Genomic DNA, 27,081 nt, shown 5'->3' with positions numbered 1-27,081 from the left:
GCCCAAGAAAAATAGTTCCAAGCTGCAGAACTTGGAGCAAAGGTAACAATAGCTCCCACTCCCATTAATCAAGCTCTTTTAATATAACCGAATGCAGATATTAGAGGAAATGACCAAAATCTTTGTCAAAATTTAAGGACTATTTTAAGGAAAGGTGCTGAGGATTAGGGCGAGGTCTTAAGTGCTTAATCACTTGGCAGCCAAAAGATAACTGTCAATGATGAACCAATTAAATTCAGGATTGCTCAAGAAAACAGAATTGGAATTTGCTTTGGGTGACTGGCCATATTAAAGGAGTTCTTTAGACCAAGAATTAAAATTTGGTTTCATTTTTTAAGGGGAAGCAACTTTTGGGGAGGAATGGGAAGGGAGATGTGTGTATGGCAAGATTGAGCTTTGAACATGTGGGTTTGCACACCACAAGGAATGAGTGGTGTGGCTTTAGTAAGGTACCAGAGACAGTGGAACCAATGGAACATGTGGTCATGATGTGCCACAGATGATCAAAATAATGTAGGAAGCTGTTTTGCTATTATTGGGTAGATCTGGAGTGCCAAGCTTGCAGGGTATTCTGGCACTTGGAGCAGGGATGGATGAGTCCTGTGGGGCTCTAGTGAACTTTTAAATTAGAACAGGTTTGTGAGGCAGGATCTGATTGCCATCAGGTGGTGGTAATGCACCTTCTTGATGGGTGGGAGCCACCATTAGCACAGAAGAAGAAGAGAATTGGAATGGATGGGGGTATAGTTATAGAAAAATAGAGGAAGGATTCAAACCATTGAAATCATGAAATTAGTTAATTAAAATATGTTAATTGCTTTCAGGGTTTTAAAACTGGAACATTTTAGCAAATTAAAACTACTTTAGAAGAAAGTAGTAGACTTCTCAGACAATGGTGTTGATATTCTTGTAATTGAAATTAATTGGGATTGGGAAAACAGACAAAGAAGATTACATAGTAGGAAATCTGCCAACAGAGAAGCCAGGACAATGGGAATGGATGTGCACTCTGATATTGAAACCTCCTAACTTCCCTGACCTTCCCCCTTCAGTTCACTGATAATGCGATTTCTACAAAGGTAAGTGTGTTAATAACAAGCTCTGTTTTAAGGTTTACAAACTGGAGTCCAATTTAACTTACAAAAGTTTAGTGACAACTTTAAAGGTTACATGGTTAGGAATGATTAACATAGGACAATTATTTGAGCAGACATTCCTGTAAGGCATCCATACCCTTGGAATAACTGTTTCTCAAAATCATTAGTGTGATGACACTTTAATATTTTTACAACTGTGCAGACCGACCATTGCTCTGAGCAGGAAATTTTTACATGGCCTGAAAACTGTGTGGCACTTAAAATTGTTTTATAATATGCATACTATGAATATTTAGGATACAAATTGAAAAATCACATACTTTTAATTTTGGTAATTGAAGGGTATAATGAAACACAGTATAACAAAGAAAATATTTCACATTTAAGTGGTTTCTCAAATTACAAATTCATTGTCTATAAACACTGTCCAGATGAATTTTGTATCCAGATGAAAAATGCATCTTAATCAACATTCAATCATTTAAATCAGGGGTTCCCAACCTTTTTTATGCCATAGACCCCTATCATTAACCAAGGGGTCTATGGACATCAGTTGGGAACCCCTGAAAATGTTCTGTTTCTACTCTTTCTGGATTGACATTTGATTGAATTCGTAAGACTGAATCCACATTCACAGTCAGCACTAAAAGCTTGAAATGTTTCAATGATATCGATGTGAATTGACAGTTCTTCAAATTCTTCATTTCTAAGCATGTAGTTCAACATATTAGTGGACGTCATAATTGAACCAGTCTTAACTTTCACAGAAGCAACAAATTTAAGATCACTGTATTGCTGCGATATTTTTAAGGCAGCGTTTTTGTTGTAATAGTAGCTGAGTAATTTTTTTGTCAGTCACATAACATTCTCTTTTCCAAATTCAAAATTGGTTGCATTTGCAGTGGGAACAGGGTCAAAAGCTTACCTCTCTATTCACTCATCGTCAAGAGAGCTCTTATCCAAGTGGTTACACACATGTTGAATGAATCGAATAACAGGCACAGTTTCAACGTCACGACTTGTAGATGCAAGCAGATCTTTCACTTTATCTCTCTAATAAACAGTATCACCATGATACTGTGACTGTAACATATTAATTTCTACTTTTACATTCTCCGGTAATTCAATTGTATGCAAACAGCTTTTGTGAAGGAAATTTGCAAAGAAATACAAGATCTTCTAAAAGGTTAAGAACAGTTAAAATTAATTAATATTGCGGATCGGTCAAAATCTTAAAGCTGATTGAATCGTTACATTCATTAACATACTCTTTGTAATACTGGATCAAAACTTGGTAATTCCTCATTAAAGCAGCAATGGAAAATGTCTTGACAGCCGTCTTACTTTGTTAAGTGGTCTAAATGACACATCACATTCTGTGACATGAGATAATTCTAGCTTTCCTTTGTAGCTGACGACCTGCTGAACATTGTATATGCTGTTTGTAGCAGTGTTTCTAAATCCTGCATAATCCCAGGTCTTTTTTGTGTGAAATGTAATGTCACTCAGACAGATACTTAATTTCTCAGTGAAAAATTGCTGCCACACCATTATTCTTTCCAAGCATAATATTTGCCCCATCTGACGTAAACATCGGCATTTTTTGAATATCAAGATAGCTGTTGATATTAAAACTTTTTATTGCATTGTTACGTACCCCATAACTGGGTCACTTACCAGCAAAGATAGAGAGGTCCGTTGAAGTCTGATGGTACTATTTTAACAGTATTTATTGATAAAAATACACAAAAATAATATCAATGCAACCATACAGATAATATACGTCGTCAATACTAAATCTAAAAGCGCGGGTATAATAATAATCAATAAGAAATAACTCTATCGTTGTCTAGGGGATAATGTATTGTCCGATGGAAATATAAAAGTCACTCAAGTTCATTCAAGCTGCAGCTTTTTGGTTGGAGAGAGAGAGAGAGACGGATTAAAACTTGCCCATTCCTTTTATGATGTCAATCCTTCGAGAGTCATTGGGGCTGATTTCTCCTTTGTTGTTAGCTAAAGCCGTTCTTCTGTGGCAAGGCCCACCAATTCCGAGGCAAATGGAAAAGGACGCACGTGGCTTTCCACCGGCTTTCGCTATTACGCCGTTACAGGATTTCTAGCATTTCTTCTGGTGCGTCTGAGGGGCTGTTCCCACAGACCCTCTTTTATCCCCACTCACGGGGTCTCAGATGTCAATCAGGGTGGAATGATGCCATCTCCCAACCAGCCCACGTTGCCCGAGGGCTTCCACGAAGCACAGTACTCAATACACAATTCCGTCTCCAAGAGACAATGGCCGTTTCCCGTAGCTTTGTATCGCCGAGGGACCAAACATTCCAAACGTCTCTCTCTCATTTCCTGGGTCTCCTGACCTGAATTAATAGCAATCTTGCGATTCTCAAAAAGGAGGGGGCACAGGCGTAACAGCATACAATATTGATACTGTCACATACAGTTAGTTTCAGAATACCCACAAACACAATCTCATCAGAAGTTTAATTTTCTGGTTGAAACTTAAAATACAAATTAACATGTTTTTTACAGAAATTTCTTTACTTTTGTCAGCGGTTAGTGTATGGGAAGAAGATTTCTGCAGTTCTTCCATTAACTGTTTCTGAAGCACAAAACTAATGCACTCAACAAATTCAGACACATAGTTAATGCTGCACCAACTCTCTGAAATATTTACATATTTGACCACGTGCATGAATTTCTTACACGAAATCTAAAGAAGCATTAATGTTAATTGCTAAGATGTTATCAATTACCATTTTGACCATATCAGAGTTAGACTTTTTTTTGTACATCATGTTTCATTCTTGCTTCCTGTTCTTTTGGAAGTTCAGTTAGCATGACCCAATTCCACATTTTTTCTGGCTGTGTAATTTGGTAACTGCATCTTTCTGAATTCTCTGGTTAAGGTGTTTTAAATAATCTAACTTGCATTCTTCCCATTTTGTTCCACGACTGAACTTCCACCCCACCCCATCGACCCTTCAACTTTCACTTCTGCACAAATGATATATACTTCATCACCAGTGTAGCATACTGTAATTGGTGGAAGTGTAGATAATTCACAACCACCAACGTTGACTTGGGATTCACTTTAAGACGCTGGTTTGACTTGATGATGTATTACTTAAAGTTCAGTGTTTGGAATACAATAAATGAGTTGTTACAATTTTTCTTAACAATAAATACCTCTACTATTATATTTCTGAAAACCTACATTGGTGACTGCAATTCTCCAGGACAAATCCAGAGTTATTGAATATGTTGGCCAAACAAGAGAAACTCTGCAGATGCTGTAAATCCGATCAACACACTCAAAATGCTAGAGCAACTCAGCAGGTCAGGCAGCATCAATTTCAAAAAAAGGTACAGTCACTGTTTCAGCAGGACTCATGTTGACCAACCCAGTTACTTTGAAATGGAGACCTGGGTGCAAAATGCTGTTGCTTGGTTTGTACAAGCCAAGACCCAATTTGCACTGTGAGAAATCACTACTGATGACACCAAATTTTTTTATGCGGTGACGCCACTCAGCAACCCCATGGTTGTGAGAGTGATGAGTCTGTTTGAACACCCGCCTGAACACGATAAATACCCATCACTGAAAACTTACCTTTTACAGTCCTTTGGACTATCGGAGTCTGAATGTGCCAAACAGATGCTCTCCATGCCTGGCATTGGCGAGGCTAAGCCCTCAGAGTTAGTGGACCACATGCTATGTCTCCTGGGAAATCGCCATCCTTGTTTGATTGTTAAAGAACTCTTCATGCAGCAGTTGCCTGATCAAGTTCACAGAGTCCTCACTAATGCGCCCATTAAAGGAGCTTCCTATAATGGATGATAGTCTACACTCAGCCAGGCAGCGGTGCGTCATTCCTCCTTTCCCTATCTCAGCAAGGCCCCCAACATAAGGATGCCGTGACGGTGAAACAGATGATGCCTAGCCTGTGTTTTTACCATGCTCGCTTCGGTACGAATGCTAGGAAGTGACGGCACTGTACAGCTTCGACAATGCCAGCGCATCAGGACATTAGAGATAGGTGAATATTGTAGGTCCCAGCTGCCAGGGAAAGAATCATTATGGACCTCCTCACAGGATGACTCTTCCAGTGTCACATGGGTGCTCAAGTGAGCATGCTGCCAGCATCACCTATTGAGAAGGCAAAGAGCGATGAAATCTTGCTGGAGGCCCAATGGCAGCAGGATGCAGACTTGTGGGACACGGCAGGTGACACTCTGCTTCAGTGGGCAGCATTACAAATGGAATTCATCCTGGCTAAAGTAGCTGGACATCCGGTCAGTGCTGATTTCCTGGCTACCCATGGACTGTTATTCGATCTTACGAACTGGCAGCTTGTGGATGTCATGAACATTGGGTCATTACCCTGTTCACCATGTAAGTTCCCCAAAACAATCCTGTCAAGCGTATACACCACTGCATATGAATTTTCTCAACTATTGGGCAATTTCCCAAACCTCGCCGAGCCCACTATCATCACTATAGTCACAAAACAAGGGGTCAAGCACCACATTCCCACAACTGGCCCACCACACAGCTCCTTACTAATGTGACCACCAGGTGGCCAGAGGTCATCCCTCTAGCATTAACGACAGTGGCAGACATGGTTCAGGTACTCATCAGCACCTAGGTTGCTCGGTTTGATGCTGTATCTGATTTTCCCACTGACCATGGTCCCCAATTCATATCAGACCTCTAGGCTGTAATGGCCCAGAACATCAGTGTTAGGATACAAGCACATCACAGCATATCACTTGCAGTCCAATGGCTTGTGTGAGAGGTTTCACTGTTCTTTAAAGACTGCTCTGAGGGCTTCCCTGACCAAAGAGTGTTGGCATGATCATCTCTCATGGGTCCTGCTGGGGCTCAGAACAGCTCCAGAAAAGAACCTGCAGTCGTCTCTGGCAAGAGTTGGTATATGGGCAGCTGTTACAAATGCTAGGTGATCTCTTTCCTAACACCACGACAACAGCCTTCCACCGTGATCAGTAAATGCAATTTCTTTTCACCTGTTCCTACCCCCAACATGGCATACAGCACTCTTGGGTTTCTTTTGGCCAATACCTTGCCTTGTATGTCTTCACTTGCGATGACACACACCAGCATTCCCTTAGGCCCCCTTACAACAGCCCATTCTGGACTTTGGAATGGAGAGAAAGATTTTTATCGTAGATAAGAGGGGTAAACCTGAATGTATTTCGGTAGGTTGCTTTACACAAGCCCACCAAGATTTGGAGGATTTCGCTACCATGTGGCTGCCGTCACATCATGACCATGTCAACACACCTCTCGATGAGTCAGATGCACCTGCTGTTCCTCCACTCATAGAACACTGTACTTAAGCATGCAGCTCATCCAAGCTCTGGACAGGTTTTAGTGAATTCTAGGGGGGCCTGTGTAAGGAAATGTAACTGGTAGAAACGTAGATAATTCACAACTGCCGGCATAGATTTGGGCTTCACTGTAAGAAGCTGGTCTGATGTATTACATGAAGTTCTGTTACTGCGCTTTTTGTGTTTGGAGTACAATGAATGAGTTGTTGTGGTTTTTCTTAACCATAAAACACCTCCATCGCTTTATTTGCAAAAGCCTACACCTGTATCTCGATACATAAAATTATTGCAAGTTTTATTTTTTGTTTTTGATGTGAAGATGGCAGTTCAGTATCGATGAGTTGCAAAATCCATTCTATCTTAAATTTTGCCCAAGCTTAGTTCTTCAAAGCGTTTAACTCTTCTGCCTTTCTTTTCAACATCTTTGGGATGCTAAAGCTAATAATAATAATTACTTGAGAATAACAAAAAATTACTATTTGAACAATTTAACAAGGTAAGTTGCAAACCTTACCATTTTAATAAAATAATCAGTCATGAAAAATATATGGAAATGAACTTTATCGTATTCTATCAGTTTTTTAATTACCGTAGATTTCGCACTACAGAGCGCACCTGATTAAAAGCCGCTGGCTCTAATTTTAGAAAGAAAATCAATTTTGTACTTGTACAGGCCGCACCGGATTTTAGGCCGCACTGGATTTTAGGCCGCAGGTGTCCCACGTTGTAATATGAGATATTTACACAGAAAGATATTACACGTGAGGATTTTTTAACTTTTAATTAAATCCATATGGTAACATAAACAAATACATATTGCAAATGCTTTTTTTCGAACCGTGCCTGTAACGCGGCTACTTTTAAATATACATACGTATCGGTAACACAAATTACGTTGCGTATACTTTTTTACTGAACAACATTCCAATATCTCCTAACGACTGGTAAAAAATATATATACTGCAGCCTACCAGGAAAAGTTATTGATCGCCTTTAACTTAAAAGCAGCGTTCGCTCAGATCCAATGCCGCTCACGTAATGCGCTCGCCCCCCTCCTTCCCGTTTATCGCAAACTGGTATTTTCCCACAAGACGCGGCGAAACCGGGTGTGACGTCATAGCATCCCGGGATGTAGTACAGAAAACAAATATAGTTAAAACACTTCTAACTTAGAAATTACTAACAAATGAATTACTAAGCGAAAATATTATAAACTAAATAACTGCCATAAAGGCAGCACAATGCTTTTCTTCGAGTGTTTTCCATGTTGATGAGGGTGAGTACAAATGACTGATTTACAATAATTTAATTGTGAAAGTGCGCTTGATTTATCGTACAATTTCATTGGACCTCTGTGAACTACTCATCAATTTTATTGGTCTACTGTTACAAGGCAAAATGTTTTTGGCGGCATGAAAAAAACTCATGCATTAGCCGCACCGTAGTAAAGGCCGCAGTGTTCAAAGCTGTTCAAAATGTGGGAAAAAAGTAGCGGCTTATAATCCGACATCTACGGTATTTTTTTTATTAGATATTGATTTTTTTTTTGAAGAAAACTTACCAAAAATGTCAGAATTTAGAACTTTTCACATCAAGCGCACACACAAACCACAATGCGCAACACAAGTAAACAATGCCAGGCAGTCAAAACATCTGACACAATGGCAAATATTTTGACTAGTCAGCATTGGCATTCAGCAGGTTTGTATTTTAGTAACAATGAGCTACTGACTTCCATTCTGTGTTTATTGTTATAATTTGCAACATGTTGTAATTTAAAACTCCGCTCTGAAACATTTTAAAACTTTGTCGTATTTACATTGTCGAAGTAAAAGTTGTGGTACATTTATTATTTACAAAATTTATGGATTGTATTCATTAACACAATTACAGGGTATTTAACAATTAACATAGATTTCTAAATTATATTTGCATAATTTCAAAATTATATGAACATTATACAAAAGAAAATTCCAGCTGTGCAACAACAAAAGCTACGTGTACAGGAGCATTTCAGTTACTATGCAGCCATGCACATGCACAGCTTAGAGGGAACAGTGGAGCTGGGAATTCTCCAAGTGTCAAATAAACCAGACCCATTGAAAGTAACAACTGTTCTGCTCTCGTGCAGGCCGAAGTTACAAGGAATTCATGGGATTCTCATGCTTGAGGATGAATGACAACAGATATTTCTCCATTATTCCAACAGGAATATAGTATAGTAAGATCCCATCAGTTGAGAGAAGAAAGAATTGTTCCAGCATCTACTGTTGCTTTGTGACAAACAGGTACCAAGGTTCAAAGTATAAGAGATTTTTGTTTTCTAATAGTCACACTGAGATTTCCATCAGAAGAGTATAGAAATGAGAAGTGTTTATACTCATTGCTTTTTATTTTTGTTTTTCTACAGGATCGAAGGAAACTGGTTTAATGTAAGGCCATTGACATTAGGGACTTCATTTAATGTTCACGCACATTTTCATTCAGCTACTCACTCATACTCATAAACCCAGAAAGCAAACACTCAAGGGTGTGGGTGGCAGCAGAGTGGGGGGGAGGGGAAGGAAAAAGAAGGCAGAATTGCAATCGTACACAAGAAGCTGACTACAAGTGGTGTTCACGGGGAATTCAGATGAAAAAATGAAGGAACTGAAGAAGCACATTTCTGAGGAGAAAGAAATGCTATCTGCTAGTGGAAAACATCTAAACAAGGATATTAAGGTCCAAGAATTGAACAACAAACTGGTACTGAGACTCTATAAAGTCTCTCTGGGAAGTGAAGATCACCTGGCATGAGGCAGAGTCCAGTGCCCTCTTGTGGCAGTTCATGTGAGTGGCAAATGAATGCATCTCAACATTTGCCCCATAGAATGCAATGCCTGTTGTGCCAGCCTTGGACTTTTCATTGGTGTGATGTACAGGCCTTTAATAATGGAGAGAAGAGAATGGGGAAAATCTGGATTCTGCATTCTCTCAAGCATTTTTTGAAGATCTTTTCAAACATTCAAGACAGTTTGTTCCTGAGACTGTGGGATATTAGGAAGTGTGTCATTTTTGTATTCTTGCAGCAACCAATATACTGAACACATTTTGAGTCAGGAATTTGTGAGAGCATTTGTGAAATCTGAATTTCTGTAGAACACACAAACATGACATGTCTGCTCTCTGATGAATTTGTTTGAAGAAAATTGTTATACCAATATTTTGGAGATTTCAAGACCTGAAACAGATATTCACAGCATTCAATGGCATTGAAATGAGGGTCACGTACCCAAGCACTTCACATATAAAAAGGTAGATGTCAATGTTTCTGACCTCCAGGCACTGAGCAGAAGATTAAAATTGAACTGAAAAGGTTTGAAGACCAATGAGTACAGTTGATTAAAATCAACGTCCCACTTTCAAAGCTGTAATTTGATTGTTCTGGTCAGAAGTAGTTTAGTGATTCTGAATTTTTTTTTGACATCATATGAGCTGAATGTGCTGGCACCAGCTGCCACTTCATTCAAAAGGAGAATGCGCAGCACCTTGGGCCAGTGAGATTAGATCTCTGCAGCTGCCTCAGGTAGGTAGGGTGTTTAAGGTCATTTCAAAGTGCAGTGATACAGCCAATGAGTTTCAATCCAATGTTGTTAGAGACAGTTTTAGCTCTGAAATATTTTGTAATAAGAAAAACTTACTGGATTTACCTGCTTCATTCACAGAACTTAATTCCAGCTATTTTTGAAAGTTCGAATGAGAAATTTCTCGAAAGCTATTTGGTTGAATAGTTTGAAATGTAAACCAGTATTATGGCATTCTAACTGAGGAACATTAATTTTCATAAATACTGAAGAAAACAGTAATATACATTGACACACATGGGATCTTCATGTGCATATGTTGGTTGTCACAATTCCTACTTTACAATGAAGTTCAAATTCACTATTAACTGTAAAAGTAAATGAAATAATTGATAGACACAATCTTTTCTCCTGTGCTACTTCAGAGAGTAAGTTTTATGTAACATTTGTTTAAGATAATTCAATCAAAACAATGCCAGTTGTAGCCTGGAGTTTCAGATGTGCTTTATTATTTTATCTTTCGTCAACTAGATAAAACTCATAGCCAAGCCCTCACCTATCCATTCTTGCAGAGTGCATCAGCCATTTCATACCATACTCCACATGATTCCTTCATTTTGTTTTCTCTCCCAACCAGTTAATAAAATGATTCCCTCACCATTTATCTCTTTGCAGTTAGTTGGTGAAAGCTTATAGCAACCAAATGGTGACTGCAATTCAAAAAGCAATTATTGGCTGCAAATCACCCTGGCAGTTTTCCACAAATATTTTAAGCACTCAGAAGTAATATCCACATTGCATTTATATAGCAGTTTAATTTTGTGAACATCCTAAAGGATGTCACAGGAACATAATTAGAAAACACGAGGACAAAAATTTAGAAAGATAAAGGCAATTAAAAAAAATACAAATGTGTTGATATAGTACCTTTTTGCAACCTCAGCACACATGAAAATTCTTTACAACCAGTAAAGTGCTTATTGAGGTGCAATTATTGTTGCAATATAAGAACACTAAGATCAGTTTGGATGGTGTAAGCTCCCAGAAGAACTTTGTGGTAATGACCAAGCAATCTATTTTAGTTTTTTTGCTGCTAATTGAGGAATAAACATATTCCAGGACACTGGAGACATTTCTCTTCCTCTTCATTGTAGTGCCGTCTTTAAAGAGCTGTCAGAGCTTCAATAAAGCATCTTATCCAAAATAACGATTCCTTTGATTAAGCAGTATTCCCTATCGTACTGAAGTTTCAGAACAGGTATTTATGTTCAGTTCTTGACTGGGACTAGAACAACAGAAGTCTGACTCAGAAACAAACTAGAGGTTGATTGAAATATAGATGGCATTGCAAACAGTTTTAATGAATATATTAAGTTCTGGTATTTGTATGTGTGCATGTGAAAGAGAGGAAGATGAGAAGAGACAGACAGGGAGAGAGATGGGAGATACAGAGACAGAGAGGGAGCGAGAATCAGAGTCAGTAAAAATGAAGAAAATTGACTTTTTTTCCTAAGGCACCAGAAATGTGAAGGCACAGCTACTCTAAGTGAAGGGCAGGAAAAGAGGGATGCACAAGAAACAGAAACAAATTGGAAAAAAGTTTGCTCTAGTGAAAGAATTTAGAGAATAAGAATGGGGGAAACAAAAAATCTTCACGAGACGTTTGCTACATATTCATGCTATATCAAGAAGAATTCTTGACCTCTTAAGTAATTTTGGATGATATATTGGCTGTAAAAACCCCAGTAAAAATATAATTGCATCTTTCATTAGAGGAATTGGATTAATCTTGCTTGAAATCAATGTGTTTTTATTTCTAGTATTAAAATGAAAGATGTTATAAGCACATTTCATTTGAGCAATAACTACAATTACAATTTCATGTTGTTTCACCTTAATATATACCTATAATCACAGTTCAGACTAAGGTTTATTTTTATTGATATATATCGTGAAATTAGTGTTTTGTGGCTGCGGTGCAGTGGAATACATAAAATATTCTATAAATCACAATGTGATATAGATCACCATGGTAGTGTAGCAATTAGCACAACCCTATCACAGCTTGGGACATTCTGGAATTTGGAGTTCAATTCCAGCACCGTCTGTAAGGAGTTTGTATGTTCTCCACGTGACCGCATGAGTTTCCTCAGGGTGCTCTGCTTTCTTCCCACAGTCCAAAGATGTAGCAGTTGGTAGATCAATTGGTCATTGTGAATTAACTATATTAGTGTTAAATGGGTGGATTGCTGGGCTGTGCAACTCATTGGCCTGTTCCATGCTGTATCTCTAAATAGTTAAATACATAAAATATAAAATTTAAAAAAGTAGTGAAATAAGAGAGCAAAAATAGTGAGGAAGAATTCATGGTTTCATGGACCGTTTAGAAATCTGATGGTGAAGGGAACACTTCCAGCGGAGTTTTATACGTGAGCGTGATTCTTTTATAACATGCTATTGCAGCAGTAAAAGTAAATCCTTATTCAGATTTCTCAGTAAGGCGTTGTCATTGGTAAAAAGTCACCAACCTTCTAAGACAAAGAATTTAACAAGACATTTATAGTTTGCTGTGATTGAGAAAGCTTTTGATATTTACTTACCCTCAATTGAAACCCACTTATTGCTGCTTTAAAAGTGTTTTTGGATCAATGGAAACTAAAGGAATAATTCAGCAAGAAAGATATAGGAGATACTAACAGTGAATATAGATTTTTTCAGCCAACAATCACAACTTAACAAAATATTCAGTTATTTACTTCTGGGAGGGGAGTTGTTTACTAATCTATTAATGATTATACATATTCTGGGAATTTAATATAAATTATGCACTTTCAAATTGACACTTTATTAATAAGACAAATAGAATAACTTTCCTAGGCAATTAGACGTTGAACATAAAACATAGAAAATACAATACAGGAACAGACTCTTTGGCCAGCAAAATCATGCCAAATTAATTAATTTAGTAATCAAATGCCCTTCTGCCTACACAATATCTGTATCCCTCCATTTTCTGCACATTCATATGCCTATCTAAGAGCCTCTTGAACACCCCTATCATACTTGCATCCACCACCCCTGACAGTGCATTTCCAGGCACCTACCACATTCTCTGTAAAATAAAAAATTGACCCGCACATCCCCTTTGAACTTGCCCGCTCTGAACCAAAATACATGGCCTCTTACATTAGACATTTCAACACTAAGGAAAAGATACTGGCGGTCCACTATATCTATGCCTCTCATAATCTCTGTTGGATTTCACAAGTCCCCACCACTCCAAAGTAAATAACATATTTGTCCAACTTCTCCTTTTAGAACATGTCCTCTAATCCAGACAGCACCCTCTCCAAAGCCTTGACTTCCTTCATTTAATAGCTTAACCAGAAATGAACGATATACTCTGGATGCAGCCTAAATAATATTTTATAAAGCGGAAACATAACTTCCCAATTCTTGAGTTCAGTTCTTCAACAAATAAAAGCAAGCATGTCAAATGCTAACTTAATCACCCTATTAACCCTGTGTAGCTACTTTCAGGGCACTATGGACATGGGCATCAGAACCCCTCTGCACATCAATACTGTTAAGTGTTTTGCTTTTAACCATGTACTGGCCTTTACATTTTAGCTTCCAAAGTGCAACACTCCACATTTGGCCCGGTTAAACTTTCCTGCCTTATCCCTGAGTGGTTCCATCTGTGCTCTAGTTATTCTCTTGCTTTCAATGTATGTGTAGAATGCTTTGGGATTCTCTTTAAGTCTGCTTTCCAGGGACTTTTTCCATGACTCCTTCCGGCTTTGCTAAATCCCTCCTGAACTCTCTGCTGGCCTCTTTATAATTCCCAAATGCTCAGTTTGATTTTAGCTTCCTAAGACTTCCATGTATTTTTTTTTTCTTTACTAAATTCACCACCAAGGTTCCCTAATTGCCATCCTTGTCCTTTCTTTGTATGGGAAGGTACCTATCCTGCACTCTGCAGTTGGTGTTTAAACACTCTCCACATGTGTGATGTGGACTTGTCCAAAAACAGCTGGTTCCAAGTAACTACCATAGATTCCATGTGCTTTTTTATAATTTCCCCTGCTCTGATGTAATACTCTCCTGCAAGGACTATACTTTTCCTTACCATTGGGCTATCTTAAGATGTAAGTAGTTGTGGTCATTTTTCCCTAACTGTCCTCCAGCTGAAAGGTCAGTGACCTGGCCAGGCTCATTACCCAACACCAGGTCCAGTAAAGCCCCTCCTTTTGTTGAACCATCTACATATTGATTTAAGAAACCCTCTTGTATGCACCTAACAAATTCTTAGAAGGTCCCAGTCTACATTAGGGAGTGGAGGTCAATCACTACAACAATCCTATTGTTTTTACTCTCTCCCTTAATCTACTTGAATATCTGTGCCTCAATGTCCCAGTCACTATTGAGGGTGTCTGCAATACAGTCTAATCAGACCTTTTTTTGTTTTTTAATTCTACTTATAAAGACTCAATGGATAAGGCCTCCATGCCTCCATTATGGTTCCATGGAAATTGCTGTGAAATTATCCCTCCTTCTCTACCTTTTCTAAAATATCAAAATGCCAGAACATTAACTATCCATTTCCATCCCTCTCTCAACCTCATGGTCCGTATACTGATCCAATCTCTAAGTTTTTTACCCTTAATACTCTTAGCATTAAACTGAACACACTTCAACCCATCTGTCTTATTGTGTCCGCTGCTTAGCTCCAGCTTGTTCTTACTGGTTATGCCACATACCTTCCTCTCAATCCCTTCACTTTCTGACAGTACTCTGGCACCCATCCCTCTGCCAGACTAGTCTAAAGCCTCCTGAGTAGCACCCGCCCCTCTTGTACAGGTCACTCCTGTCCCAAAAGAGGTTCCAATGATCCAAGGACCTGAAACCCTGCTACCTGCATCACATCCCCAGCCACACATTCACCTCGTCTACCTTTCTGTTCTTGTCCTAACTAATGTAGTGTACAAGAAGTAATTGAAAGATGACTATATTTGAGGTGGTCCGGCCTTTCAGCCTCTTCCCTAACCCCTTATACTTATTGTACAAACCTCTTCCACTTTTCTATTGATATAATTGGCATTAATGTGCACCATAACCTCTGGCTGCTCATCTTCCCCCCGAGAATGTTCTTCAGTCACTTTACGAGACCTTCGATTCTGGCTCCTAGGAGGCAACCCTCTCACAGCCATATAATCTCCTGTCTATTCTCCTAACTATTGAGTTTTCTATCACTATTACTTTGTTTTGTGTGCCTTTCCCTGCTGAACCACAGAAACCAGCTACAGTGGTACCAACTTGGCTGCTGTTGCAAAGTCCTGATATGCCACCCTCGGCATCCAAACGTTGCTGAGAGGAATGGCTTCGACAGGATCCTGCGTGGTCTGTCTTGGCCCCTTACCTCTCCTGGTGATCACCCAACTATCTACAGCTTGTACCTGAGATGTGACTCCTGCACTAAAACTTTTAACTAAGGTGCTCTAAGCATCCTGGATGATTCTAAGTATGTCCAACTCCACCCCAAAGATTCATACACTTATTATTAAAGTATGTTTGTGGTATACAACCCTGAGATTTGTTTTCCCACTGACAGCCACAGAACAAAGAAAACTATGGAACCCATTCAAAGATAAACATCAACCCCCCCCCCCATGCGCAAGAACAAACACATCCTATAAAAGGCAAAAAGAATGAGTGAAAAACTTAGAACATAAATCAGACAGCCTGACCTGCTGAGCTCCTCCAGCACTCTGTGTATTTCCAACATCTGCAGTACCTCTTGTGTCTACAGTCTAGCAATGTCCTTCATTGTCTGCAGGCTGCCAGGATCAAATTTGGCCAAACTAGCAACAAAAAAAAGGAGCGATCAGGAACACTTCATGACGTGAACTACAGAGTCCAGTCCACAAACCACATCACAATTAAACCTTGTCCAATACCCAGGACTCCAACAGCATCGAGGGAGAGAGAGACCATTCGATTGCAGACACCTTCTTCCAGGAGCAGTGAGCGAGAGGGAGGGACGTGCAGACACCTTCCTCCAGGAGCAGCGAGCGAGAGGGAGAGACATGCAGACACCTTCCTCCAGGAGCAGCGAGCGAGAGGGAAAGACGTGCAGACACCTTCCTCCAGGAGCAGCGAGCGAGAGGGAGAGACATGCAGACACCTTCCTCCAGGAGCAGCGAGCGAGAGGGAGAGACATGCAGACACCTTCCTCCAGGAGCAGCGAGCGAGAGGGAAAGACGTGCAGACACCTTCCTCCAGGAGCAGCGAGCGAGAGGGAGAGACGTGCAGACACCTTCCTCCAGGAGCAGCGAGCGAGAGGGAGAGACGTGCAGACACCTTCCTCCAGGAGCAGCGAGCGAGAGGGAGAGACGTGCAGACACCTTCCTCCGGCAGACAGGCTGGTAGATGATGCTGAACATCCGCTCACCTTCCTCTCTTGTCTTGATGATTTCAATCTTCCTCAGTGAGATCAGTTCGAAATGGAATTAATCAGGGGCTTCCACCCCAGCTTCTCAGCCTCAAGGCTTCATGCTTCACCGAACAACCTTAGTGACAGCGAAGTGCCAGTTTGCTCAATCAGCCTGACAGCACACCACCAAAATATAGATTACAGACTCCAACAGTAGCAGAACCACTTTTGAAAGAAAAAGAGGATGTACAAGAAGTGAAAGAAATAGTTTCTGGAGGTTGTCGCCCTAGGTCACGTTGTTTGCTGGCGCCATATTCTTCCGAAACTCAGTCACTTCACGCAGACAGTCAGGAGCTGCTCCTCTAGGGGTACAACCTTCCTATAGGAATCTTCAGGGACACTGGCAGTCTCCCTGATCTCCCACACCCTGCAGGAGCAGCATACCACTCCCCTAAGTAACATCCCAGCTTTTCTAATTGGAAAAATGATGCTAAAGAAAACCTTACCTGCTGCTACCTGCTCAGCCTCCTAAACCAAATCCTTAGAAGTTATACTCAACCACAGCTGAAAGATGGCCACGTAAAAGGGAGTGACTTCCACTTGAAGTGTAATGGATGGAGAGAGTATACATCTGCTCTCCATCTCTTCCTCTCCACCCTGACAAAAGGATGCTTGTATCATTCTGCTATTGATCTTCTGCTTATGAAGGGCTCAGCTTTCAGGTAAGCAGAGGGTCTGTTGCACTCAAAACATCTGAAAAGCAGCCTGCATAGTTTAAGGGAGAGTTTTGTTTTTTGAATGTTTCATTGATGTCATTAGATATAACAATTATGTATCTGGAAGTTGCAAAGTTAGTCAGTCATTGAGAATCATAAATTAGAACTTTAGCCAGCAAAGATAGTGAGTTAAAGGTTTTATGATAGAGCGATTCACTCAATATTTTTGAAAGGCGCATCTATGTGTATGTGAAAAATCTTGCACGGTAGACAGCATGCAAAAATGCAATCCTGAGTCCAAACTGTACTACAGGGTAAGAGAGCTACAATCATCAAATCAAAATGTTTGCTGTGCCCAGGCAATGGCTCTGTTTTTCAGGCAGCACGCCATGTAGTTACAGCTGCACATAAGAGATGCGGAGGAGTTTCTTTCTACTTGTGTGAGACTCTAGAATTTGATGTGCTGCAGTCAACCTGGTGTTGCTGGATCACTAGGGCAGTAGGCTGCATTAGTAACAGCCACAAACCATGACAAAATGGCTCCACTATTAGCAAATAGAAATCAACATCATCGTTATAATTGCAACTGCTTGGCTCTGATGTTGTTATAAATGATGGAAGTGGATCAATTGGAGAAACAAGAGGACAGCCACATTCTGATGATTTTAATTGGGACTTTAGCACAGATGCTGCAGTTGGCCTCATTGCTCTGTGGGTTGCAGAATCAAAAATCAGCCAGAATTAATTTCAAAGCTGAACCACTGCTCGAGGGCAAGAGTGTGGAAAGCACTTGAAGATAGGTAATGCTGAACTGCCAAGCATCTGCATAGGTAATTGAAAATTTGCAGGTGAGTAGGAGGAAAGAAGTTCTTGATGTTTCTGGGAAGTGAACTGAACAACTTATTTATATTTCCATTTTTACTTTGAAATGCCTTTGTACTCCTGGAGTGACAATTGTAACCCTGTATTAAAAGTCACAAAGTGCTTCCAGATTTGTTTCTTTTAAGGTTTAAAGTCACTTCTCAACAAAATGGTATTGTTTTTACAATGTAATAATTAGAACCTTTACAAATTTATACTGTGTTTTGGAAAATAATAATCAGATCGTGTCAAAATGCATCATTCTGTATGTAGCTGATGTATAAGCTGATGATTTACAACTTCTATTTGTGAATAATTCCAACATAATGCTTTTATTGTGCATGGCAAACAAATTAATTCAAATACAAATAGCTTCATATTTATAAATTAGGTCAGAATAAAACAATAATTGCAAAGTACCAAAACCTTTTTATAATTTTTCTAAATTATTGACAGAAAAGCAAGATTGGGTAACTTTTTTCTTTTAGTTCAAACTGTATTTATTATACTCACAAATACTCTGCAAATGTTAAAAAGAAGTACTTGTGACATGTAATGGGCAGTGCTAATGTAATATACAGTTTTGTACATTCCTCACATTATCTAAAGTGTGTAAAATCACATTAAGCATATCCAGAAAGTTGAAAACTGATAAGTACAATTTAATATTACATAGCAAAATGAGAAATGAAGTTTTGTGTAGAGCACATTTGGGGTTATAAAACGTTGCTGCTTTAAGAAAATGTCAATCCGAAATTCCTACCAGCCTAGTTCTGACGGCAGAGGTACTCTTTAACAGTATAGATACTCCTTCTCAAATTATGGAGATATGGATATTCATGTAGTCTGAGAAGACTGCTCGTGCTTTGTTTATCTAATTTTATTTACTGTTCTTCTTGCCACAATCAGCCAGGAGTGTAATCTATCACTATTGACTCTGTGCAGCTTTATATTCTTGCCTCATATATTGAAAAATGCATCATTTAAAAGGAGCAGATATTTTGTCTTTTGTATTTGGTTTTTTTTGGTATGTATCTCTTAAACAACTTTCTTGTACCCCGTAGACCCTCTGGTGAAAGTTACTCTCAATCTCTGGTGCATAGGGAGTTCTAAGCTTTCAATCCAGTAACAGTGAATATAATAGGAAAGTGTGTGGCTTGGAGCAGAATCTATAAATGATAGGTCTTATGCTCTATGCAGCAATTATTTTCCTAGCTTTTCTATTCACCTTCAGTATTTGTTTTAAATTGATTAATGACACCCAATCCAAGGAAGGAATAACCTGGTGAAGCAGAAATGATTCATTATGGCTCCTGGACTTTGTAAATGTTATTTGTGTATGTACCATTACATCAATGTAATATTGTCTATATTATATTATAGCAATGATTACATCACATTATACTGCAGACCAAGTATAAGATACTGCAGATGCTGGAAAGATGAAATAAAAATGGAAGCTGGTCTAGATGCTTGACAGGTTATGTAGCATCTGTGGAGATGTTTCAGATTAATTATATTTCAACAGCAATTGGAAAAATTAGAATGAAACAATTTCAAGAGTGCCGTGAAAGGGGATGGGGGTGTTCTCAGAGAGTGTAGAGAACAGAAGAGACTGAAAACCACAAATGGTGGTGATACAGGCTGGAGGTGATTTATAGAATCACAGCACAGATACAGGCTCTACAGCCAGAGTCCATGCACCTACCCAGTTAGTACCAATTTCCTGTGCTTGACCCATGCCTTGCTCCTCCATGTACCTTTCCAAGTGCCTCATAACTATTATTGTACACATCTCTGCCACCTCCTTTAGCAGCTCATTCCATATACTTAACACCCTCTGCATGAAAAAGTTGCCCCTCGGTTCCCTTTTAAATCTTTCCCCTCTTACCTTAAATCTATGCCTCCTAGTTTTGGACTCTTCCAAACTTGTCTATGTCCCCCAGCACTTTAAACATGCTGGTGAGTATGTCTCTCACTCTCCTACATTCCACCCAGTAAAAACCCAATAAAAACCATTTCTCTCCATAAATCCGGCCTTCTAGTCCAAGAAATGTCCCCAAGTCGTTTTCTGAACTATTTCCATTTTAAGTACATCTTTCCTATAACAGGACGACCAAACTCGCACCCAGTATTCCATGCACCCTCACCCTACTTGACAGATAGACCTCAGTATGTGCGGTTGGGAGACTGTAGGTCTGACACGGTGGTCAGCAGCACAGGGGCGCCGCAGGGAACCGTACTCTCTCCGGTCCTGTTCACCCTGTACACATCAGACTTCCAATATAACTCGGAGTCCTGCCATGTGCAGAAGTTCGCTGATGACACAGCCATAGTGGGGTGTGTCAGGAATGGACAGGAGGAGGAGTATAGGAAACTGATACAGGACTTTGTGATATGGTGCAACTCAAACTACCTGCGTCTCAATATCACCAAGACCAAGGAGATGGTGGTGGACTTTAGGAGATCTAGGCCTCATATGGAGCCAGTGATCATTAATGGAGAATGTGTGGAGCAGGTTAAGACCTACAAGTATCTGGGAGTACAGTTAGACGAGAAGCTAGACTGGACTGCCAACACAGATGCCTTGTGCAGGAAGGCACAGAGTCGACTGTACTTCCTAAGAAGGTTGGCGTCATTCAATGTCTGTAGTGAGATGCTGAAGATGTTCTATAGGTCAGTTGTGGAGAGCGCCCTCTTCTTTGTGGTGGCGTGTTGGGGAGGAAGCATTAAGAAGAGGGACGCCTCACGTCTTAATAAGCTGGTAAGGAAGGCGGGCTCTGTCGTGGGCAAAGTACTGGAGGGTTTAACATCGGTAGCTGAGCGAAGGGCGCTGAGTAGGCTATGGTCAATTATGGATAACTCTGAACATCCTCTACATAGCACCATCCAGAGACAGAGAAGCAGTTTCAGTGACAGGTTACTATCGATGCAATGCTCCTCAGACAGGATGAAGAGGTCAATACTCCCCAATGCCATTAGGCTTTACAATTCTACCGCCAGGACTTAAGAACTTTTTAAAAGCTATTATTAATGCTTTTTGAGATAGTGATTTAGATGCATATCATATTTTTTACTGAGTTAAGTATTGTATGTAATTAGTTTTGCTACAACAAGTGTATGGGACATTGGAAAAAAAGTTGAATTTCCCTATGGGGATGAATAAAGTATCTATCTATCTATCTATCTATACAGCTGAAAGGTAATGTACCAACTCCAATACTTAATGTCCTGACTCATGAAGTCCAATATGCTAAATGCCTTTTTCACTACCCTGTCTACCTGTGACCTCACTTTCAAAAAAACTGCACAAGTGCCTCACTTATATTGCAATCTCTAATGCCCTATCATTCATAATATTTTCCTATGCTGGTTTGTCTTTCCAAAATGTATCATTTCATTTTTATCCATATTGAAATCTATTTGTTACTCCTTGGCTCACTTGCCTAACTGATCAAGAACCCTTTATAATCTACAATAACCTTCACTTCACTATAAACAACACTTCCTAACTTTGTGTTATCAGCAAACTTATTGATCGAGCCTTGTTATTCACGTCCAAATCATTTGCAAATATATAAATAATGAAGAACAGGTGGACCAACACTGAATCCTGTGCACACCAGTAGTCACCAGCTTCCATTCTGAGAAAGAACCTTCAACAGACATGTATGCTTCCTACCTCTGAGCTAATTTTGAATCCACCAAACTAGTTGTCCCTGGATTCCAGGGACCTAACCTTCCAGACCACAGTAGAGAAGGATAGTGAACACAGTAGCGTAGAAGTTAACGTAACGTTATTACAGCGTCAACAACCCAGGTTCAGTTTCATCACTGCCTGTAAGGAGTTGCGACTTCATGGGTTTCAACCCATATTCCAAAGATGTACAGGTCAGTAGGTTAATGGATATAATTGGGCAATTTGGGTTCTTAGGTCTGAAGGGCCTGTTACTGTGCTGTATCTCTAACTAAAAATTAAAAAAAGATAAATATGGAGGAGGTATAGACCAGAAGTTGAATGAAATCTGAAGTATTAGAACTGAGAAAAATAAGAGTTGAATAATGGATTTAAAACGTTTGATTATCTGAAACTGCAGAATTCAATGTTAAGTCCTGAGGCTATGCTGTAGAACAAATTGTATGAATCACTGTATTTAAAAAGGCACTTGATATCAGTGGACATGAAGTTAAGAACAGTCTATATGCAAAATTGGTCTTCTATACATATTTCTTCTTTTTATTTTAGTAGATGGAAGTTGGACCGAATGGAGCAAATGGTCTACTTGTGGGGCAGAATGCACACACTGGAGAAATAGAGAATGTGCCGATCCAGCACCAAGAAATGGAGGAAAGGAATGTGATGGAATTATCCTGGAGTCAGAAAATTGCACAAGCGATTTATGTCCTCAGAGTATGTATGACTTTAACATATGACATCCACTTCAAAAAGCGACACTGCGAGCTGGACATATAAAGTAGAAAATCGTTCATTATCATGCAATTAGTTTTTGATGTATTCAATGGGAAGTGTAAAGCACAATGCCTTAAGTTCTATCAAAAAAAATCAGATCTAGTATTAAAAAGATAGAAATCTCCATTGAATGCAACCCTGTTTTAATGTACTTTTGTGTGTATAAATTCTATCAGCCATATAGACCCAGCTGATATATGAAAGGTATCAATTTGAAACTGTTTTACTTTTCATGAGAATGCAGCAAAACATAGTTACAAAAATAAATTACGCATAAATACAAAATTCAAGATGTTCAGATTAGATTGATTTCAGTTTAGATACTTTGGTATCTAATGGGAGTGGGGCAGATAAGTGATGAAACGGAATTATATCGTCTTTACTAAATAAAGTGAATCCTAGTTTCAAAAAGTAAAAGGCAGATGAGGGCTCTTTTAACACAGTGATTTGGAATAATTTGGAATGGATTTTGGAATTTCAATAGTAACTTTCTAAAGTGTATATTTGAAGATTCAATTCTGAAACAATGTTTAATGTTCAGTGAATATTGCACAAAGTTGAAAGGAGAATTGTAGAAACTAGAAAATAAACTTACGAAGGAAATAGCCTAAAATGTATTAAAATTCAGGTTAAGACCCAAAGGCCATAAGATATAGGAACAGAATTGGGTCATTTGGCCCATCAAGTCTGCACCACTATTTCCGCATGACTGATTCAAGAGTATCATAATTTGCTTAGGAAAAATCAGTATGATCTAACGAAAAGAAAACTATATAATGAAACATAGAAAACCTACAGCACATTACAGGCCCTTTGGCCCACAAAGCTGTGCTGAACATGTCTTTACCCATAGCCCTCTATTTTTCTAAGCTCCATGTACCTATCCAGGAGTCTCTTAGCAGACCCTATCGTTTCCGCCTCCACTACCACCGCCAGCAGCCCATTCCATGCACTCACCACTCTGCTATAAAACTTACCCCTGACATCTACTCTGTACCTACCTCCAAGCACCTTAAAACTATGCCCGCTCACGCTAGCCATTTCAGCCCTGGGAAAAAGCCTCTGACTATCCACATGATCAATGCCTCTCATCACTTTGTACACCTCTATCAGGTCACCTCTCACCTCCGTCGCTCCAAGGAGAAAAGACCAAATTCACTCAACCTATTCTCATAATGAATGCTCCCCAATCCAGGCAACATCCTTGTAAATATGCTCTGCCATTCTTTCTATAGTTTCCACATCCTTTGTGTAGTAAGGCAACCAGAACTGAGCATATTACTCCAAGTGGGGTCTGAACAGAGTCCTATATAACTGCAACATTACCTCTCGGCTCTTAAACTCAATCCCACAATTGATGAAGGCCAAAGAACCATATGCCTTCTTAACCACAGAGTTAAGCTGCTTAGCAGCTTTGAGTGCCCTATGGACTCAGACCACAAAATCCCTCTGATCCTCCACATTGTCAAGGGTCTTACCATTAATGCTATACTCTGCCATCAAATTTGACCTACCAAAATGAACCACCTCACACTTACCTGGGTTGAATTCTATCTGCCACTTCTCAGCCCAATCTTGCATCCCATCAATGTCCCGCTGTAACCTCTGACAGCCCTCCACACTATCCACAACACAATTAAATAGATGAATTAAATAAATTTCTTTTAAGGCTACAACTGAAAGGGATAGTAAACCAGGGTAGGTAATAATTTTGGATTTATGAAGGGCTGTGTCGTAAGATGAGGGATCAGAGATTGGAATGACATGAAAAGAATGACTCAAGCACCAAAAACTGTGAGTAGGGAGAAGTGAGGTGTTTTTTTTTCTCTAAAGCTGGCAGGCTAACTACTGGAGTCAAAACTCAGCTATCACAGTCAGCATTCTTGTTCCTGAAATTTGACGCAGGTTTTGAGCACTTAAATTGAGCTGAATTGTTATAGTTAGTCCATTTCTTTACCCCAATCCTGACTCTCACTATTCCAAGTGAGGTCTCATGTCACAGAGTAGTAACTCAGACACACCCAGAGCAGATCCATGCAAAGTCCAAGATTATTTTGTGCAGCTCCCATGTAGTACTATGAAGTGTGCATGTTTCTGTGTATGTGGCCGTTTCAACATATTGTAACCGATTATTTGCTGCAAGGAGTTCACGGCGTCACATCTTACAAGGATGTTCATATAAGACCTTATCTTTGAAATTTCTTGCATCTCAAGGGCTGGAAGATCAAACTTATTGTGACTTGACCTAGAGCAGGTGTTTCCAACCTGGGGTCCATGGCCCCCTCGTTTAATGGTAATATTCCATGACATAAAAAGAGTTTGGGAACCATTGACCTAGAGAGAGGTAGAGTTGTACAACACAGAAATAGGCTATTTGGCCCAACTGGTCCATGCCAACTAACGTGCCCCATCCAAGCTAGTGCCATTTGTCAGTGTTTGGCCAGTAAACTTCTAAACCCTTCCAATCCATATACCTGTTCAACTGTCTTTGAAAAATTGTTATTTTCCCTGCCTTAACCACTTTCATTGGCAGCATGTTCCATATACCTCCCACCCTTTAGCCCCTAATCTCCTGCAGGGTGTTCTTGAAGCTCTAATTATTGACTATGTCCACCTCAGAAGCTCTTGGTGGTAATAGCTGCAAATATGGAAAGAACAGCTTACTGATAAACAGTAGGTAAATGAATCAAGTGGTGGGGACTTATGAGGATGGGAAAGAGCATATTACTCTTTGTTTAAGCTAGTAAAGTTAAAACTGTAATTTAAATTCTGATAGAAAGAAAATATTCCTGAAATAGCTGTTGATTTTGTAATCTGAGTTTGCACAAAGTTTCAACTTGACCATAAACCTTGTCAGCTGTTTGTTTGGTGCATAAAGTATAGTTTTGTAGTTTCTGATATATTTTAATGCAGGTTAGAAGGATATGAATTGTTCACATGTGATGTGAATTTAAAGGAAAAGGGATTGTATCCTAAGATTTTCCACTATAAGTTGCTGTCAAGTCTGGCTGAATGTAACTGGGGGTACTTCCATTTTCTGAAGTCTTCCATGTCATGGTTAACTTGTGTGGTGAAATTCCTACATGCTCCATACCACTCGAAAAGCAACATATGTTTGATATGTTGGAATGGGTAATGTGAATATGCACCAAAAAAAAAAGCAGTAGAGAAAGATCATTCTGCAATCGGGAAAAATAAATAGGTGGAAAAACTGAGGTAAAGACAAGAAGTAAGTTTTCTAAACCTGAAAATTCCTTGTGTTCTTTCTGGGCCCAAGGATTATTGTAATATTTGAAATGGTTACCTGAGCCTTCCAAAGCCTGAGATAGCTTTGTTTGGAGCGACTAAGTTTGTAAGTTTGCCAAAGGCTTCATCAGGGAAGGACTACAGCTGTTAAATTATGCACACATTTATTTACGCTGGCACCCAACCCTGCCTGATTTGGGGTTAATTGCAATGAATGTATGAATGGGAATACTTCACTTGCACATGCAGACACACACACAAGACACACCTGTTACATGCACAGACTGCATGAAATCACACATTTCCACATGCTCAATACAGCCAGAAAATCTCTCTTATTTCTGGATTCTAACATTCATTGAAAGGCTGAAGGGTTGTGAAAATATGCTCATTTTCCAAAGAGACACTCACTCATCTAACTACCCACAAGTCAATTTAACAGCTTTGGGTTTGGTATATTTTAGAATATTTAACTAAAGATGTAATTATTTAAATATCTATATCATTAAAAACATTTTCAGCAGATTAAATCTAACAATCTAAAGTGGTGATCAACAAATCCAGTAAAATTATTTAACGAGGAAATAAGCACAACTGATGAGGATCTTCTAACTATTGCAGCTTCTATCCCAGAATTTCATTCTGTGAGGGTATTGAAAAAGGAGAGGAGGAAGGATACAACATTGGATTTGCAAATATGTGAAAGCTATAAAGAAGAAAATAGTTAAGTATAGTTGTCAGTAGCGAGGAACCAAAAAATTTATTCACAGAGTCCATCCTCAAAATACTTTGATTCATTGTATTTTAATGAATTAGAATGAGTAAAGTACAAAACTGTGAGAAGATGCTGTTAAATTGTAGAAAGATACAATACATAGCAGGTGGAATTCAATATCAAGAAAATTAACTAGAAGAATCCCAAGATAACAAAAAGTAGTAAGTAGGTCAAGCCAAACAAATAAATAATGTGATACCATATATTACAGGAAATGCAATGTATGAGAGTTGAGATACAGTTATCAATCCTTCTAAAATATCTATAATGCCACTGTTAACTTACTGCACAGTAATTTTGGGCTTCACATGATATTGGAAAGATATTGAAGAAGTAAAGAACATATGGTCTAGATTCACTAGGATGATAAGTGGTATTAAGAATTATTGCTATCAATAAACTTTGAACAAATAGGGCTATTTTCATTGGAATACATTAAATTATATTTCATCAGTCTTGATAATTATGAAGGATGGTTAGAAACAGGATGTCTAGAAACAGAATGTCTGCTATGATTGATGCTTTAAGATAGAGGGGAAATGATATAAATCT

At 39.2% G+C, this 27,081-nt stretch overlaps 1 protein-coding gene and 1 long non-coding RNA gene across 6 annotated transcripts in view; both read left to right on the top strand.

The window, feature by feature from the left end:
* The window catches only part of unc5a (unc-5 netrin receptor A), a 607,644-nt gene that overhangs the window by 466,706 nt on the left and 113,857 nt on the right, over positions 1-27,081 (top strand). For all 5 annotated transcript variants that reach the window (XM_073067589.1, XM_073067590.1, XM_073067588.1 and 2 more), the window contains one exon: positions 22,284-22,448. In XM_073067589.1, the coding sequence (XP_072923690.1) occupies positions 22,284-22,448 (165 nt within the window). The remainder of the gene's footprint in view (positions 1-22,283; positions 22,449-27,081) is intronic.
* LOC140739360 (uncharacterized) lies at positions 992-9,833 on the top strand. The gene is made up of 3 exons (XR_012101610.1): positions 992-1,079; positions 8,674-8,752; positions 8,875-9,833. It is a non-coding gene; the product is annotated as an uncharacterized lncRNA (long non-coding RNA).

Source organism: Hemitrygon akajei, chromosome 15, assembly GCF_048418815.1.
Source record: "Hemitrygon akajei chromosome 15, sHemAka1.3, whole genome shotgun sequence".
Lineage (NCBI taxonomy): Eukaryota > Metazoa > Chordata > Chondrichthyes > Myliobatiformes > Dasyatidae > Hemitrygon > Hemitrygon akajei.
This window is presented reverse-complemented; position numbering and strand designations above follow the sequence as displayed.